Raw genomic sequence first — 19,502 nt, forward strand, 5'->3', positions numbered from 1 at the left:
TCAATACAGGTATTCTATAACTTTTTAGAGTTTTGGTCCATAATAAAAGGTTTCCCAAATAATAAAGGTCTAAACATTAAATATTTCTTAAACCAAGAAAATTTTAAGAAGCTTACATTATCATTCCACTCTAAAAGTAATTATATTGGCTATAAATTAGTTTTTTTTTTGTGTTCACGTCATCTTAAACATAAAAACAACACATGTACTCATAAATGCGTTTACCGTCTGAAATTTTATTTCTCTTTTTTTTCATAAAAATGTATCATTTTGGAAAAATATAGAACATATTTTTATATATATATATCAAGTATATAGAGTGCTACTTAAATATCACAGTACATTTACAATCAAACGCACATTTTTAATTTGCAAATAAATCAAAGCACTTTTATATTCCGATTGTTCACCTCCGGTCACGTACAGTATTGTGCAAAAATCAAATGTCTCAAAATCATTGCGCAAAGAGATATAATTCCTTTACCATAAAAAACAATATGGAGTGTTGTTTACATCATTTCAACTCTGATTCAATAAGTCGCACAGTTCACGTTACAGACTCTAGAGAACGTCATCTAAACACAAATCAACACAACATGTTCTGTGGATGTTTGATCATTGCTATGGCTTTAAACCTTTCAGTCATGATTAGCCTGAATCATGCCGGAACAAAATTCTACTGTAAAAGGACTGGTCACTGATATTTTGACATTTTAGCTTTAATACATCTAAGATATTGTGCTGTTATTTAATTTTATTAATGCAAATACTTGAATATCATTTGTTTTAAAACCCAGAACCTCAGTGCCAGACTAAAATGATATAAGCTCACAACTTTAAAAATGTTTTAGTTCACAATGAAGCAGACAGCTTTGGCTATAGATGTTCATTTAATAAATGTTGTAACCTTTCACTGATGACATCACCCAGGAAGTGAGAGTCTTGAACAGATGTACAGATTAGTTTTGATTTGAAAAATAATAATTATGCCATGAATATGAACTAAGTTGATGCTGATATAAGCATACTGTCAATTACTGCTCCTTATGAACATCTGTGCATTTTCTTGTTGTTTTGTAAATTATTAATTTAAAATCTTAATGTTAGAATCTGTCTGACCCCAGAAGCGAATCAGGTTTTGTGTCTTATAAGAGCTTTTTAAAATGTAAAATAGTTTAATAAGAATTTCAAGAAAAACAAGCTTTCAGTAACGGGGCATTGAGCATATTACAATATCAACAATACAGCATATTTAGCAGTTATTTTGTATGTTTTTGATGAAAGATTTAAATTCCCAGGAGGATCTGAAGGCAGAATGTTCGGTACATAGAGAAACAGCTAATAATAGCTAATAACAGCAAAACAGTTCATGGCTAGAAGGAAAATATTTCTGTTTTTCATTTTAGTATTTATATTTTAAATAATGGCTTGTCCACGGCAGGCATAATAAAAACTTCAGACTCTGTTGGAGATGATTTTGAGATACATTGGTGCTGGTGAGGCTTCACCACAAACACACACACTGACAGTCAAACCGCTCTTAAATAATAATAAACATAACCTGATTTATATCATAGAAACATTAAGATGAACAACGTCATCATATTTTCAACATTGGCACTTCTGAAAATCAAGATTGGTGTATCGCAGCAGCATAAACTCCAGCATAATACAGATGACCATGAAACTCACCAAACCTCAGAGATGACAGGTCTCATACTTCACTCCAAAAATACAAGCAAAAAAATAAGGAACTGCGTTTTGCATAAAAAAAAAAAACGTATTTTGTATTAAATGAAGAAGCTTTGCATTGGGAGTGTTTTCAATTATTATTTAGGAAATAATATGCTTGACGAATGAAAATAATGTCACAATGTAAAAAAAAAATTCCTAATGCAAAATGTAATTTCTTTTGTTGTTTGGGGTGAAATGTGATCTGGACATGACATGAGATGATGAATCTTAACTTGTTCAGTTCATATTTCCCTCATAGAAAATCAATTCATAATAATGTTTTGCTTAAAGTAATGCATTTCTTTTTTCCTTCTTCTGATTTTTAGAGTGAAGTGTGAGCCAAAAATAAATCACAACCTGCCAGGCTCATATTTCACCTTAAAAGGCAAATAAAAATAAATATGTATTTTATCAGTTTATTTGTTTGCATAAACAAAATCAACCTTATTTTGTAGATCACATGAATATGTTTCATTGTGGTATTTTTCAATAAAAAAATTGTTTAGTTTAATATGTTTAACTGTCAGGAAAATTAATGTAAAAATTAACTTGTAAAAACATTACATTTTTCTTATGCAAAATATGTTTTTCTTTTTTTTTTTTGTGGGTTGAAATGCGACCTATACATGTTTTAGATGAACAAGCATCAGGAGGGATGACTCTCAACCGGCTCAAGTTCACATTTCATCCCAAAAAATCTAAGAAAAGAAATATTTTTTTTGCATATTTAAATTATGCACGCTTATGTCAGGGAAACAATGTCAATGTAAAAACAGTCAATCTTGTAACCCACAAAGAATATCATTTAATTTCCCGTTTTTCCTTTTGATTTTGGGGGACACCTGGTTTCGTGAGATTCACTCAAAATTACAATTCCTCAATAAAACAAACGAACGAACATTAAATTCAAGTTTAACGGCAGCCAGTCAGGATTGTGCGGTTGCTTCAGGTAAAGTATTTTCCGTTTAAGGGCCAGATTTACTAACAGCTTCCGCCAGCGTAAACCGTCTTTTGTCGTTAAAACAGTTCTGTCAGGACGCACAGTGAAGAATTGGCGCCTAAAAGAGCCACTGTTGGTAAATCACTCGCAGAGTTTTTCCCTGCCATCGGCGCTTTTATGGAATTGCGCTCTAATTCTAATCTGGCCATTGAACGGTTGTAGCTGGTTCACGCGGAGATGAGGCGCGCCACTCCTCTGTGCACCTGCGCTTGAACGGGCCCGTGCTCCACGCGCTCCCCGTCCACCGTCATGACGCCAGCCGCGCTTAGCGGCTCCAGCCTCAGCGCTCGCGCGCGCCGGTACACCAGGTGTGCGCAGCCGCAGTCCAGGTGCGTCCCGCTCTGCATGGCCCGGAACAGCCGCAGCAGCGCGGCGCGCGAGATTCCCGCAGTCACGTAGAACAGGTGGATGAGCCCGTCGTCTGCGCGTGCGTCCGGAGCCGCCAGCAGATCCTCGCTCAGGTGCGACTGGAACATGGCGAGCACCAGGACGAACTCCCGCTCCTCCACCTGCGTCCAGTCCCGCGGGACGGGCTGCTCCAGCGGGGCGAGCAGGTGGTCGGGCAGCCGGCTGTCGGCGGGGGGAGAGCTCGCGGAATCCGGTCCGCTCTTGCTCTCGGCGGGCAGGAAGGCCAGTTTTCCCTGATAGACCCGTAAGGAGGCCAGGCGCAGAAGCGTGCCGAGCATGAAGCGCAGCGCTCCGATCTGCCGGAACTGCTCGCTCTCGATGTCCACGTCGGCCACGAAGCCCCAGGCCAGAGACAGGAAGGAGAAGACACGGGCACCGGACGACAGACGGATGGAGACCAGGTCCAGGTTAGACACCAGACCCTTACACAGCAAGAAGCCACAGCTGGTGAGCAGATCTTCACCCCACACCGGAGACGCGCTGCAGAGAACAAGCACACACACACACACACACACCACTGCACTGACGAGCATCAATTTACAAACAGCTGTTCATAAAAACATCTCCATAGCAGTGTTACTTTAGCATTATTTAAATACTGACCATTAGTATTTTGAACAAGCACAGTGTTGTGTTGTAACCAGTAGAAGGCGCTTGTGCTTCATTAATACACGTCCAACACTGGCCAAACGCGGGATGTGAACTGGTGTTTTGAGCTGAAGTACCCGGGTGTTCAATCATTTCTCGGGTGAGTCGAGTACTGATGAGTGTGCTTCATCTTCATGAATAGAAATGAAGTCATTAATGAGGTTAAAGTCCGCGCGTTTCTCCAGAGATCGAGTGTTTCATGTTATCTGCTGCTCTAGTCACCTGAAACCCTGCTCTCTGAAGGATCGGATGAGAGTCATTAGTGAGTCATTAATGCATTCTTTTGTTTTGTTTTTCCTCTCTCAGCAGAACCGAACTTTTATTCTTTAGTTCAAAGCAATTCTGAGTTTAACCCCTCAGAGACTCCGCTCTCAGAAACGCGCGCGCTAATGACTCTCGGTAATGACTCTCGCAAACTTTAAATTGAACATCTAAACGAATCCGCAACAGTTGAGTTTAATGGAGATCACTGAACCAAACAAAGTCTATTATTCTGCTTCTATATGAACACAGACTCTAGATCAGAGATCCAGAAAACACATACTTTCTGAAAACCACATGCTTTACTTTATTTAAAGGAGTTTATTCAGTTAATGTCGCTCCACTGGACCATATGTTGCTTATGTCGCTCTCCGAAGAACCACGTAGCAGTTTTTATGGCATTGAGTCAATGCTATCATTCAATGATAAATGAATGAGATATCCAACTGAAACGAACAATATACTGTATATTAGGAATGTTTTGGTCTCATAACAAAATATATACAATTTCAATTAATAGATTAAATAGAATAATAATAATATTTTTTTTTTTTTTTATTATTATCCATAATTGATTAGTATTGGCCAGAGATTTAATATTGGATTTGTTACCATTTAAATTCGATTAATTCATTGAAATAATAATAACAATAGTATATTTCTTGTTATTGGCCATAATTTATTGCCATTGGCCAGAGTTGTAATCTAGGCTTTCATATGTCCTGGTCTCTAAACATCATGTAGAGGAGCTAAATGCGGTTGGTCTCTTCACATGTCAATCAGACGGAGTGGTGGGCGGTTCTCTTCGCTCTGATTGGCTCACCGTGTGTAGTGATGGACAGATGCAGCCAGTGCATTTCCTGAACCTCCGGGCAGGATTCCCAGAGGAGTCTGGATGGCCTTTTCCCAATCCTGCCTCTCCATTAGACCGTTCACTACCTAAAACACACACACACTTACATGAGCTGAATACCCAACAAACACACAGATGGACAGAAGCGAGCTGCACAGACCTCAAACAGCAGTCCGTCTCCAGACAGAATGAGCAGAGCGTCCCACTGCGTCAGGTCAGCGCTCCGCACCAGATCCCGCGCGTGATTCTGACGCTCTGTAAGATCACAGACACCCGTCCCGTGAGCACACTCTCTCTCATACAACAGACTCTTCTGTTCGATCTTAACAAGAAGAGCTGACAGACCTGCTGAGACCCTCATTCATATACACTCAGTGGTTATTAGCATCACTGATTGTATTTATATTTTGAATAAGATTTATTTTGATATCTTTTGTTTTTATTTTAAAGTTTTGCGACCTTTATTCTTTCATATTTACTTGTCTTACATATGTCTATATAGTTTATATTATGTTTATTTCTGTTTTAGTTATTTTGGTACATCAGGTTAAACTAAATCAAGAGTAAATACATTTATAATGTTACAAAAGATTTCGATTTCAAATAAATGACCTTCTTTTGAACTTTCTGATCATCAACGAATCCTGAAAGATAAAGTGTGTCAAGAAAATTCCCCCCTAAAAATATTATGGTTACGATATATATATATAAAAATATTTCAATATGAAAACCTGTTTTCAACATCAGAAATGTTTAATAATCTTAAGCAGCGAGACTGAAGACTGGAGTAATGATGCTGAACATTCAGCTTTACATCACAGAAATAAAGGACATTTTAAAATACGTTCACGTAGAATTTGTAATAATATTTCACCGTTTTACCGTATCTCTGATCAAATAAATACATCCTTGGTGAGCAGAAGAGACTTCTGTTAAAACATTAGCCCCCAGACTTGTGAACATCATGTAGTTGTTTACTCCTCCTGATGTTGAACAGAACTGGCTCTTATGACGAACTGCTTGTGATATTGCTTATTTGTAAGCTCTGTAATGCATCAGCTAAAAGAATGAATGTAAACAATTAAGTCAGATGCAGCAGAGCACAAGAAAGATGCACAAAACTGCTGTAAAAGTGTCACGGTCTGACCTGTGTGGAGTGTGTGTGTGTCAGAAGAGAAGATTCATAGTGACTGATTCAGCAGAAATGCCTAAAGCTGAGACCGCACTTCACACACACACACACACACACACTCATTGGCTTCAGTGTGGAGTGTTAGCATCACAGTGATCCACATTACAGATCACACACACTCACACAGCACATGTCTGCTTCATTCCCAAGACAAATAGTGGCACTGTTTCAGTGGACGTCTTTATCCACCGCAGGGGAAACATGAAAATATGAATATTATTAATATTTTCATGACAATTAAGCACCGCTGGCCCAGAATCCTATTACTTTAATACATGTGTGTGTGCTTATTATTATTTTATTAGTTTATTATTGGTGTCTTTTCCATGTTTATTAGGACAGGACAGTATATGAGACAGGAAGTGAAGAGGGAGAGAGAGAGGTCCACAAGCCAGGACTCGAACCCGGGACGCCTGAAATGCAACCGCTCTATATGTCAGTGCACTACCCACGAGGCTAGTGATGCCAACACGTATGTGTTTATTCAACAGGAAACAGTTTTCAGGGTTAAATGGGTTTCATTGTCATGAAAATAATTGTCTATTCGTCCCTTCATCCATCCATCATTTCATCGATCCGTCTTTACATCTACTGTTCTATTCATCCATTGGGAAGATAAAGGGCAGAGTAAATCATGCTCATCTGATGTAGACACACGTCTAACAACACAAACACACACTCCTCACATTCACTGATGATGTATGAACAGACCCGTCACACACAGATGTGAGTGTGTTTCTCTGTCCGAGGTCACTGAAGCTCTTCCTCTTCCTCGAGAGATTTCTGAATGAAGCTGTCACCTGAGTATAAAGACCGATCGACTACTGTCACAGTCTGAGGAAACATATGCTGGGAAGGATAATTCAAGTTACTTAGGCTAGTAACCAGAAAGAGTCCAAAATGATAAATCTGTCATCTTTTACTTGTATCATTGCCTTTTTCAGACTGGAGAACACAAAAGAACATACTTTGAAGAACGCTGGGAACCTAACATGTGTAATTCATTTGTGTATGTGTGTGTGTGTGTGTGTGTGTGTATGTTTTACACACCTGTGATGAAGAGCTTGTGTGGTATATCTGCCTCGGTGAGCATCCTCTGAACGTGGCTGTTATAGAGAGCCATGGCTTGGCCCCGCCCACTCTGAGGATTGACCAATACCATCACGCCACACGGTCGACGGACCTCAGAGAACAACACACCTGACAGAGAGAGAGAGAATCACATTTACATACGGGATAAAAATCATATAAATGAACATTTTGTGTTTGAGTGCAGGAATCATTTAATATAAAAAGAAAACAATAAAAAAAATAATGCAATAAAAAAATCAAGTATAAAATAAAATAAAATCTGAATTTAATATAAGAAAAAAATGGATGATAAAAATATAATAAAATAATAAAACCATTTACATATAAAATGTTGTGTTTCTGAGTGCTTGAGTTGATCCTGAACTCATGTGAAATTAAATTTCAATAAAATTGAAATAAAAATATAAAATATTTTTTAAAAATTACCCACAGCAAATATAAAATATATGATCATTTTAAATATATAAATAGATGAAGAAATAAAATATAAATTAAACATTAAATAAAATAAATGCAAGTATGATGTTATATTTCACTGGTAAAGTCTTTAAAATTCATGTTTTTAACCATGTGATGATGTATTTTCTACTAAGGGTACTAAGCTTTATGCTAATTTTTACTCATATTTGGTGCTTATTTATTTTCTTTTACATTACTGATTGTCGAGGGGCAGTCGTGGCCTAATGGGTAGAGTCGGACTTGTAACCCGAAGGTCATGGGTTTGAGTCTCAGGTGCAGCAGGTATCGTCAGTGCGGGGAGTTACTACCCAGCGCTCTCTCCTCCTTCAATACCACGACTGAGGTGAGACCCTCGAACAAGCCACACAACCCCCAACTGATCCCCAACTGATCCCCAGGTGCGGCAGCTCACAGTGTGTGTGTGTGTATGTGTGTGTGCGTGTGTGCACTTGTCCACTGCTCTGGGTGAACTTGAATGGGTTAATATTTAATACTTATTTTACATATGTATTTAGATTTTTTTTTTAATCCAAAGCGATTTACAGTGGATTCAGGCGATACATTCTTTCATCAGTAAGTGTGTTCCCTGGGAACTGAACCCACGCTCCCACAGGAACAGGACTGGGAAGAAATGCATTCACATAAAATGTACAATGAAACAATTTAATTCAAAAATAGATATTTTTAGGTTTGTCAGATTGTCCTGCAGAACTCATTTTCCGTTGGTTTGTTTGTTTTAATATCTGTGCTGCGGGGGGTTTTAATCAGCTGCTGAAAACATGATTATAATTCTCTTTAAGAGGTTTAATGTTTGACAAATATCATAAAAAGTGTGCGGGGCCTCGGGTGGGAACACAGCTAACAGATGGCAGCGCTAATGCTACAAACTCCCAAATGAGACACAAACAGATGCGGTTCGCCTGGATTCTGTGATGCATTAATCTGAATTACACAATCATCCGGGGGGTGTTTCCTCACGGGACGACCGACCCGGGTGACAGGTGACACACGTTCAGAGAGATGAAGACAGAGCAACACCTGAAGGTCTCAAACAGGTCCTGGACCTTTACTCATGGTACAGTTTCACTTCAACACAAATGATTGATGAGCACTGCTTCTGTGATTCCTCCAAACTGACAATAATAACACAAACGAATGCAAAAAAAGAAACAGTTTGAAAGAATATCACTGTATATTGCGATTCACAATTATAATACATTTAAATCATCTATAAAAAGCAATGCAATGGTTTTATAAAGACAATAAGCATCTCAAAGCTTTTGGTGACACTGCTCCAGATCATTTAAGACTCAGTGCAGTGCTTGACCTATTGCATTAGTAAACGATCTGTGCCACTTCCTGTGGACTGAGAGAGGTTCACATCCAGCAGCAGCAGCAGCAGGAGCTTCATCCGTATCCCAGAATCCTCTGGGGCTCTGGGCCGTAATGAGCTCCTGCGTGTGTCGGATCACACGCATCGATGCCAGCGCTCACAAACTCACAAAACAACAGCCACGCACACTCAGTGTCAGCGCTTTCACAATGAGACTGATTAACATTCAGCGTCAGATTCACACTGACACTGTCTAATTAGAGGCGGAGTCTCTGACAGCGTCATCAACCTCAGGCCTGAAATCACAGCAAACCTCAGAGACTCCAGCTCCACACAGGAACACATCAAAACAGACCCGCTACACACCAGACAGATGACTACACAGGGAACCAAGCTCAGAACATTACTCGTTTAATGAAAGGAAGGCATTTTATAACATTCCCATTAATAAATAAATACATTTATATCACAATATAATCATTCAATCACCTAAAAAGCATTTAAATCTAAATAGTATTCATACTAGTACTTTCTATTTTCATCTGAACTGAACTGATTAAATCAGGGACAAAAAAAAAATTATAATAAATATTTAAAAACTATCATACATTAGAAGATTAAACTAATTTGTTTATGGAAAAATCTTTGATTGTTATATTATGCTTGACAGCTATATATATATATATATATATATATATATATATATATATATATATATATATATATATATATATATAATACATTTGTATAAAATGATTTAAAATAAGTACATAAATAATGCAATGCGTTTAAATTGTAATAACTTTTTAATAAATTAAATGTATCTTTAAAGTTTATAGAAAGGAAATAAATAAATAAGTGAAGTAAAATTATAAAAATAATTAATAAAACATTAAATGAAGCGACTAAAAATAAATACATATTTAATAAATTAATACATTATTAATGTATAAAATTATAAAATATTAATAAACACAATATTAATAAATAATATTTAGTAATACAATAAATATTATATAGCATATATTTCTTCATAAATATTGATGATTCATTTACATAATAACCATGCACATTTAATTCTGTTGGTGTGATGGAGGGCCACATTTGTCCAAGGAAAAATAAGCTTTCTTGGCACTAGAAACCCTGACAAATATTACAAGCAGCCATCAGAAACAAATAAAATGATAAAGTACACAATGTGGTTTTCCTTCATTAAAGGCTGGAATGGTTAAATGTGATTAGCTGTCTGGAGTCTTGCACAAAGTTTTAAAGCTTAAACTGAAGTAATGGTTTTACATCCAAAACCAAAGAACAAAAAAAAAAAAAAAAGAGCATGTCTGCGATTCCACAAATAGACATCTATTTTTACTGAAAGAGAGAGAGAGAGATGAATGTGTGCTTCATTTCTCACACTGGTGGAGCTCTCAGCATCACAGCTGCTGAACTGTGAACATATGCTGAGGAGATACCGAGTGTGTGTGTGTGTGTGTGTGTGTGTGCATGTGTGTGTGTGTGCGCGCACGCCAGGACGAACGCCTCAATCTATCCAAACACAAAACCACAAGTATCCGAAGACTTCTCCATGCATCTCACCAAACCTGTCAGGAACAGGTCATATTTCATGACAAAACCAAACGGCAGGAAAACAGGAAGTCTGTATTTAGATGCTTTAAAACTGACATATCATGAGAATCTGCCTTGTTTCTGTTGAACTGCTATAATCAGGGCCCAGGTGCAGCTGCCAACCCAGTAACTATTGGCGAGCCTTTTTCTGCAAGCTTGTGAAAAATAATAAATTAATAAAATCAACAGCGTGTCTGCTTTCGCTCCCCTAGTGACACAGAAAGGATCTCATTATAATATTACCACCCCTTAATCTTTAAGTTTCCACCCAAGGCGCCATAATTTTGATTTCGCAAGCGACAGTGGTGTAGCAGTTCTTAAGACATGCTAACATGCTAATGTTGTCTTTAGCTGCACAGACGAGCCCAGCACACAGCCTCAGAGGAGACAACAGAGCAGTGGATTTAATGATTTATTTACTGTATATTACACTGCTGCCACACAGATCTCAAATAAACATGAGATTTATTTCCCAGCTGTTTACTTTCACAGACATAATCCACTGTTTCTGTAACTCGCGTGTGTTTCACGGTTCAAGCGCAATAAGACATGAAAGAGAACTTAGTTTAGTATTCACACGACGCTTTCTGTCCATGTGCACTCAGAAGTTTAAACTAATATGGTTTAAAACGCACCCCAGTATCTGAGGTAGGGACGGGCGGCTCGATCCGAAATATCGAGACTTTCGATACTGATGTTGTACTGAATGGATCGATCCTCACATCAAAATATCGATTCTAAAGTGCCTTTTTTATCAAAAATTGTATCTTTCAAGAAATTCGGTCCACAAAATAACAAAATCAAAATATATACTTATAATATACTTCTAAAAGGACAAATAGACTTGTGTTGGACAGAACTATTTCTCTATTTCTCCTGCTCATCAGAACACGCGAATCCTGAAAGACAGAAGCAATCGATCACAGACAGCGTTCGCTGGTGATCTGTGTTCAATCAGTGTTTGTTCTCATAGAGCTGCATTCCCTAACAACATCAGAAGCAAGAGTAGATCTTAAGAAACCATTGCCACATCATATTATATCACTGTCACTATGTATAAATGATATGATATTAGAGTGATTTCTGAAGGATCATGTGACACTGAAGACTGGAGTAATGATGCAGAAAATGCGGCTTTGAGCACAGGAATAAAATACATTTGAACATACATTTACTTAGAAAACACTTATAATGAATTGTAATAATATTTTATTATTTTACAGTATTTTTGATCAAATAAATGCAGCCTTGATGAACAGAGGAGACTTCAAACTTTTGAGCACTAGTAGAATATATATATACATGCTGTCACATGAAAACTAAAGCAGCTCAGCAGCTCCATTCACTGTGGATGTAGTGTGTTTCAGCGTGTCCTTGTGTAATGAATGTCTTTGTGTGTCTGTGAGACCGCTGCGTGATGACAATAACCAGGCTTCAAACATCATTCGGCGGCGTAAATGACTTTCTTTAGAGAAACGATCACCAGAGTTATAGACAGATGAAACAAGAAGGCCCTTCTTTGTGTTGAAGTCTCACTGACCTTGCTGTAAGAGATGGAGGCCGAGTAAAATAACTCTCATCCATCAACATCTGAAACGCCTGAGAACACATTCATCATGAAATATGAAGCTGGAGAGCTGAAACGCTGTTATCATGACCACTGACGCTTGACTGGCACTGATAATTAAAGCCTCCAAACCAGAGACATTAACCCTCAGCTCGTTAATCAGACGATTATTTGAATAATAATCATGTGGAATATAATTTAGCAGTCATGTGGATTAATGCATGTGTCATCACTGTGATTATGTGTGTGTGTGAAATGCATCATTAAGCTGCATCAAATCAATGTCAGAAAAAGAAAATACACAAAAAATAGTCTAGATTTTACTTTAAAATGATACATAAAAAATTTAAATAAAATCTCTCTAAATATAAATAAATAAATACATTGTGATTTAAATAAAATAATATAATTGTAAATATAAATAAATACATTAATAACAGTTATAAATGTAAATAGAACAAATACATTTAAATTTAAAATAAATAAATTAAATACATTAAATATTTTAAATAAAAAATCCAAATAAATGTAAGAAAATGTAAATAAATAAATAAACACGTTAAAGTTTTAAATAAATAAAAAATAAATATAAAAAATACATTAATTTTTTTTTTAAATCAATAATTCTAAAAATAGATAGAATAAAAACATATTACATTATAAAATTAATTCATGAAACATTTTAAATAAATATTTTCAAAATAAATTAAATACAATAGAAATATAAAGGAAATAAAATACAAAATTCAATGAAATTATTTTAAAATCATCATTTAAAAAATCTAAAATAATATATTAAATATTATGCTGTATATTGTGACCAGCAACAATAGATTTAATCATCTACAAAAGACTACAAAACTGTTTCATATAGACAATAATTTGGGTTTAAAACCACGTGAAAATGAATCGTTACTCCAGATTTTCCGCAGTAGATTGGTGACACACAGCTGATGTACAATAAATGATGGGCGGCGTGTTTTGGCCGAGGGGCTCATGGGAGTGTGATCAGATGTGGCCTGACAGCATCATGACACTCAGAGGAAAGGTCAAGAGGTCAGAGGTCAGAGGGCAGAGCAGATGAAACTCTAGAGGCCCTTCAGGCTTTCCCTGAAGATACAGATCCATACACACTCTGTGCTGGAGTCCTGAGGGAATAACTCACACAGATGTGTCCAGCATCAGCAGACGAGCCGAGTGTCTGTCAGTAACTGCATCTTCAGCAAACGCTCAGCCAGAGCAGAGCTAATGACACTCTCCGCTCTGCACCAACACAAACGATTAGCAGCTGAACGCTCGAGAGCTGAACGTGCAAGCCTATGGAGGAGAGAGACTCTGTTTCACTGTTTATCTGTTTCACTTAACTCACTGGGTCTACTAACTGACAGTGAAATGAATCAGTATTGATGTTTTAGTGCGGGTAAATATAAAATACAAGGACTGGAAAACAAATTATATATCATTTTATATATGAATAATATTGTTATGCTTAGTGCTATAAAACATTCTAATTCTAATTCTAACATTCTAATTAAATCTTAAATAATCAGAATATAAATTATTTATTGACATTAATTTACTTTTATTTTACATTTTTAATCAGATTATAATTGTTCGTTTATTCTCTTTTAAACATACAAAACAACGCAGACAAACAATCAGATACAACAAAAGTGGAAGACAAAACATGAAGAAAAGAGGAATAAAAACAAATAACTTATCCGTTACATTTCTAAAATATTTTGTTTTGTAAATGATTTTATTTACATTCTTAATGTTGCTTATAATGGCTTTGTTATGCTTATTTAATAAAACAACAACAGTTTTTATTGCTTTAAATGTATTATTGCCAATCACAGTATACAATATATTATTTGTCTTATTTATTTTAATTTTTCAAAATTTCTATTTATTTTATTTTACTGCTTAATTTTCTTTGCTTCTTAATAATTTTAATAAATTTTTATTTAAATGTATTTAATTTTAATTTATATATATATATATATATATATATATATATATATATATATATATATATATATATATATATATATATATATATATATATATATATATATATATATAAATGGCTTTATTATCAATCACAATATACAATGTAATTTTGCTTTTTTATATAATTTTATTTACATATTTTAAAAATATACTTGTGTAGTTTACAATTGTATATTTATAATAATGCAAACTTTGACCAATCCAATGTTTTTATCGTCGAAAGCATTCACCGCATCGACCCGGTTCCTCATTAACATGCCTTTGCTTCCACACAGACTGATAACAATCATTTGCACGCTCTTCTCCTGGAAAGACACATCAAATCATTCATTCGGATCGTGTTTCCAGTTCAGTGTGCAGTATGGATTCACTAACAGACCGTGGGCAGAGGATGGAAATATAGGACGAAATATTGACTGTTTATGTGCAAACAAAAACATTAGAAGTGGGCCTAAAATGATTAAATAATGTACAATACGCCCTCTTTAAATATCTCCATTGAAGTACTGTAAACTTCTAGGACAATAACACAACACAGCACAAACCCTCCCTCTATAAAAACAGCCCCAGATACCGTTTACACTTCCGTCATCTGTCGGTTTGAGCAACTCGGCTCTCAGAGAGAACAATGAATCATGTTTTGCATTTATTTTCTGGGCATCTTCACATGTGACAGTTCTCCTTACAGGAGAGGCTCATTTAAAATACATGTATTCTGTTAAATAGTGTATTATCATCTGCTGCGGATCACACATGCTGGAACAAGCTCATCAATTAAACATATGATTGCAGTGTGACCGAGTCTGTGAGCAGTAGATGATGTGCCTGAACCTGAACACTGTAGGACTGCTCCTAAACTCACCAGCGGCCCTCACTCGATGCTCAGATAGATGCACAAGAGAGGCACTCACCAAGGCTGCAATTATGTGATAAAAATACAGTAAAATCACTATTAATCTGAAATATTTTTACAATTTCAAAAAAGCTGTCGTCTATGTGAATATCTTTTAGAATGTAATTTATTTCTGTGCTCAAACCTGAATTTTCAGCATCATTTTTAAAGACTATATAAATTGACTTGAACTTGTTCACATCTTACAGTAACTTAGACTTAGTCAAGAGCTATTTACGATATCTAGAAAGCTCAGACACTGATATCGCTGTCTTTAATTTTGTATAAATTCAACTGTCTTGGGCTGCAGAAATACTCAAAGAACTGTAGAAATACAGAGGTTGCAACCATCATAAATATGCACGCACGTAGATGAAAATGCATTGTTATGAACTCTCTGTCTTTGCAGAGATAGTTTGTCGTAAGGAGTTATTTGGTTTGGCTCATTCTTTTCATTATTAAGTGCAATGTGAGGACAAACAAACCTCTTACCGAGGTGTTAAAGAAAAAGTTCACTCACAACTGAAAATTACTGCAGTGAATGGGTGCCGTCAGAGAGTCTAAACAGATGATTAAAAGCAAAACAAAACCACCACTCCAGTCCATCAGTTAACATCCTGTGAAGTGAAAAGTTGTGTGTATGTAAGAAACAAATCCATAACTAAGAGGTTTTTAACTTCAAACCGTTGATTCTGAATAAAATACGAGTTTATTATCCATAATACTGCTGCCTTCAGTGGAACATTTGTCTTGTCTGAATCAGGAGAGAAATCTGCGCATATTAAGACCCATTTACAAGCCAAAACAGTTAAAGATGTGGATAGACTGACTGTGATGTGAGAGACAACAGGATGGACTTTTTCACTACATGTTATTATGGATTATGGACTAGTTTTTACGTTATTTGTTTACCATGCAAAAAAAAAACATTTTAATGATGGATTTGTTTCTTACAAACATACAGCTTTTATCTTTTGTCTCTTCACAAGTCATTCACTGATGGACTGGAGTGCTGTGGATTACTTGTGGATGATTGTGATGTTTTTATCAGCTGTTTGGACCCTCATTATGACGGCACCCATTCACTACAGAGCATCCACTGATGAGCAACTGATGTAATGATACATTTTTCAAATCTGATGAAGGGACAAACTCCTCTACATCTTAGACAGCCTGAGGATGAGGATTTGTTCAGCACTTTTTTTAATAAACACATTAGTTTGTCCTCGTTATTGTACCTCACTATTCCTCAAACTAGAATTCCGAGTTGCCATGGTGAACTTAGAATCATTTAAAACGACCTCATCGTTGAGAACTTCCTCATTGCATTTCTAGAAGCCCAGATGTGTCTCGTCCTGATCAGATATCTGCTGGAACGAGCGGTCTGTGCGGGACCGAGTCTCCGGTGTGTTTCACAAACAGAGAAACTGTCATCAGACCAAACTTGCAGGAAGAGTCTGTCCTATTTGTATGTGCTCAAAGATTTCAACAGCTGAATGCTTTATGCTTGGCATAATTACAGTATCTATTGCTTAAATGATGCCAGAACATTTTTGTTGTGTTGCATAAAACAACTAGATGCTGTCTAAAGAAAACATAACAGTGATGCTTGATTTGAAAACACCATTCATACAAAGTAAGCCAACTGTATATTCGATACTCAAATTACTAGGCCTCTAAAACATGATCAGCATCATCAAAACCACTCAGAAAAACCTGTTGTTCACAAACTGCATTCCGTCTGTCGTCTGATTGATAGTTTAGACTTTATAAGCACGTTATTGTGCAAACGTCCAGCTTCAGCTCGTGCTTCATGTGTGTTTTTGCTGTGAAATCTTTTGAGGAGCGTTTGTTTCCAGAAGCTTTAGTTTCACTGTTCCTCAGAGAAGGAATGATCTCCCCAAACCTCGAAAACATCTCAGATCTTCTGAGGAACTATTATTATCTCCAGGTATCACTGTATTGTATAGGAACACAGTTTTTGAAACTACATATCTTTGTTTATAAAACTAAGCATTTAAATATAATTTTACTCTTTTTTTTCCCACTCCATATTCTCACTATACTCTATGAGCCATAAAAGCCTGATGAATCAGATGTGATACTCAACAGAAGACACACATTAGGTCTAAAGGCGTCAGGCTTCACGGGGTTAAACCCCTCAGTAGTGGACATGAGGGTGGACAGATGGAGATGGACGTGTCCCATATGTCTGCGGGTGACACCTCATGTCCTCTCAGCATCTTCTCTTCACATCTGAGCATCATCTCACACACTTACACAATCCTACCACAACAAGCTCATGTGTGTCTCCATCAGATGACACACACACACACACACACTTCAGGTCTAGAGCTTTAACACATTAATTACAGTAACGGCTGTCATGCAGCAGGTCAGACTAGTTCAGCGTGTCATCTAGCTGTCATATTTTCCTCCTGGCAAACCGTCACACCTCATCATCACACACCGAGCAGGCGAAGCCGCGTGTGAACGCAAGGAACAGGCATGTCAAACATTTAGAGCATAATGCTAACAAAACACATTTTGTTAGCTGGATTTAACCTGTTTACTAAAGGACTGTGGTAGTGCATTGGTACAGAGATGATCAAATACAAACACTGAATGAGGAACATGTCTCTGTGCCATGGCACTGACAGTGAACCTCAACAAGATATATCTGCAAATAACCATGCTATAGCATGATCTTCTTTTTTAAAGATCTGTCCCTACTGAAAAAATGAAGAAGTAAACTAGAAACCATCACAGACTGTGGAATTTAATGGGGATTTGATTGGTTTTAATGGAAACTGTAATGGACACTGTGGTCTCTGGTAATTGGTCGCCTCTCTTAATAGCTTGTTAAATCCAGTAAATCCTAATGGAATATGTCCTGAAACTCGCTACAGGAAACCGTTTTTAATGTTTTAAGTTGATGGTTTGTTATGGTATTTGTAGTGGAAAACATGATTTCTGTAATGGTTTCTATTTATTGATTTTGTAGAAGGGTGTTTGTTGATGTTCCTGTTGCAAAGTGTTATCGAGCACGCTGATGAAAAAGACACAGTTTCACCTGTCTATAGAGTGAGCAAGTGTCTGAACTCCGTATTAAGTTGGTTTCTCACCGTGCGTGTGTTCCGGACGCCGCGCGGTGTTGATGGCGCGCGCCCACCGTTGAGCCTCGCGCAGGCTCGCGTCCTCATCGCTTTCCTCCGTGCCGAGTCGAAAGCGCCGCTCGTCCCTTTGGCGCACCGGGGCCGAGACCATCCAGCGGCGCCGGTACGGGTAGAAATACACGCAGAGCTGCGCGCCCTGCGCCTCGCCCCGGTGCGCGCGGCTCCCCAGACAGTCGCGCAGGTCCAGGTGCTCCGGCGGTGAAGCGCAGTCGATCCTCCGGACCGTCAGACAGCTGTCCGACAGAGTCAGCGCGACTGTGAGCCGCCCGGTGTCCGCGTCCGTGAACAAACCGTGCATGCGCGCGCCCGCGGCGGACCCGTTCCGCTGAGGCGCCACGTCCGGTTCATCCATCCCGCGGCGGGACGGTGCTGCAGTGAGTGCGTGCTTCCGCGGGACGCTCTTTAAACACATGTGCACGAGTGTGTGTGTGTGCGCGCGGGCGAGAGAGTTCACATCTCTCCCTAGTGACGGAAAAGTGGCATGACATTAAAATAACGGAGGCTAAGGGCGTGACCGGGACACTCAGGACAGGACAGGACACTCCTGAGATCTGATTGAACTGTGTGAGGACTGTGATCTCTGAACAAATACCATGACCCTGTGTGCATGAATAAACACTTTACCTACCGTGGAACATAAGAGAGAGAAAAGATTATTAATCAACTAAACCAAAAGAAAAAAAGAAAGAAAAAACGTGGAAAAACATGTTACTTAAAATAACTGAAATAAAATAAAACAAAAAGGGAAATAAATAATAGGTAATAAAGACAAGATTAACATTAATTTACAATATTAATCAAACTATTACAGTATAACAATGTTGCTACAATAACACATATCCAATCAAAAACATCACAGTTACCATAATAGGCAACATTTAAAAGAATATTATGATATATTAATGTCAATAAAAACATAGTACTACCATAGTACAATATATCTACTCAGCTTTCTAAAACAATGTGGTTAATCACAGTTCTTTCATGATTAAAATATGCAAAAAATAAAATGAAATACATTCATGCCATTAGTTTTTTTTTGCCTCAAGCTCAAACACACTTGGGTTACGCAGCAGGACAATGATCCCAAACATACCTGCAAGTCCACCTCTGAATGACTCAAGAAAAACTCAATTAAAGGGGTCATATGATGCTGCTAAAAATAACATTATTTGGTGTAATGCAATATGTTTATGTGGTTTAGGGTTTAAAAAACACATTCTTTTTCACATACTGTACATTATTGTTTCT

The 19,502-nt window shown here is 37.2% G+C and overlaps 1 protein-coding gene across 1 annotated transcript; it reads right to left on the minus strand.

Annotated features, from left to right (window-relative positions):
• Positions 1–216: 216 nt before the first annotated feature.
• LOC127952549 (sphingosine kinase 1-like) lies at positions 217–18,658 on the minus strand. The gene is made up of 5 exons (XM_052551163.1): positions 18,201–18,658; positions 7,147–7,296; positions 5,065–5,159; positions 4,875–4,990; positions 217–3,622 (listed from the first exon to the last, which is right to left on the minus strand). The coding sequence occupies exons 1-5, from the start codon at positions 18,601–18,603 to the stop codon at positions 2,902–2,904; spliced, it is 1,485 nt and encodes a 494-aa protein (XP_052407123.1). The 5' UTR covers positions 18,604–18,658; the 3' UTR covers positions 217–2,901.
• Between the last annotated feature and the right edge of the window lie 844 nt (positions 18,659–19,502).

Source organism: Carassius gibelio, chromosome B3, assembly GCF_023724105.1.
Source record: "Carassius gibelio isolate Cgi1373 ecotype wild population from Czech Republic chromosome B3, carGib1.2-hapl.c, whole genome shotgun sequence".
In the NCBI taxonomy this organism is placed as follows: domain Eukaryota; kingdom Metazoa; phylum Chordata; class Actinopteri; order Cypriniformes; family Cyprinidae; genus Carassius; species Carassius gibelio.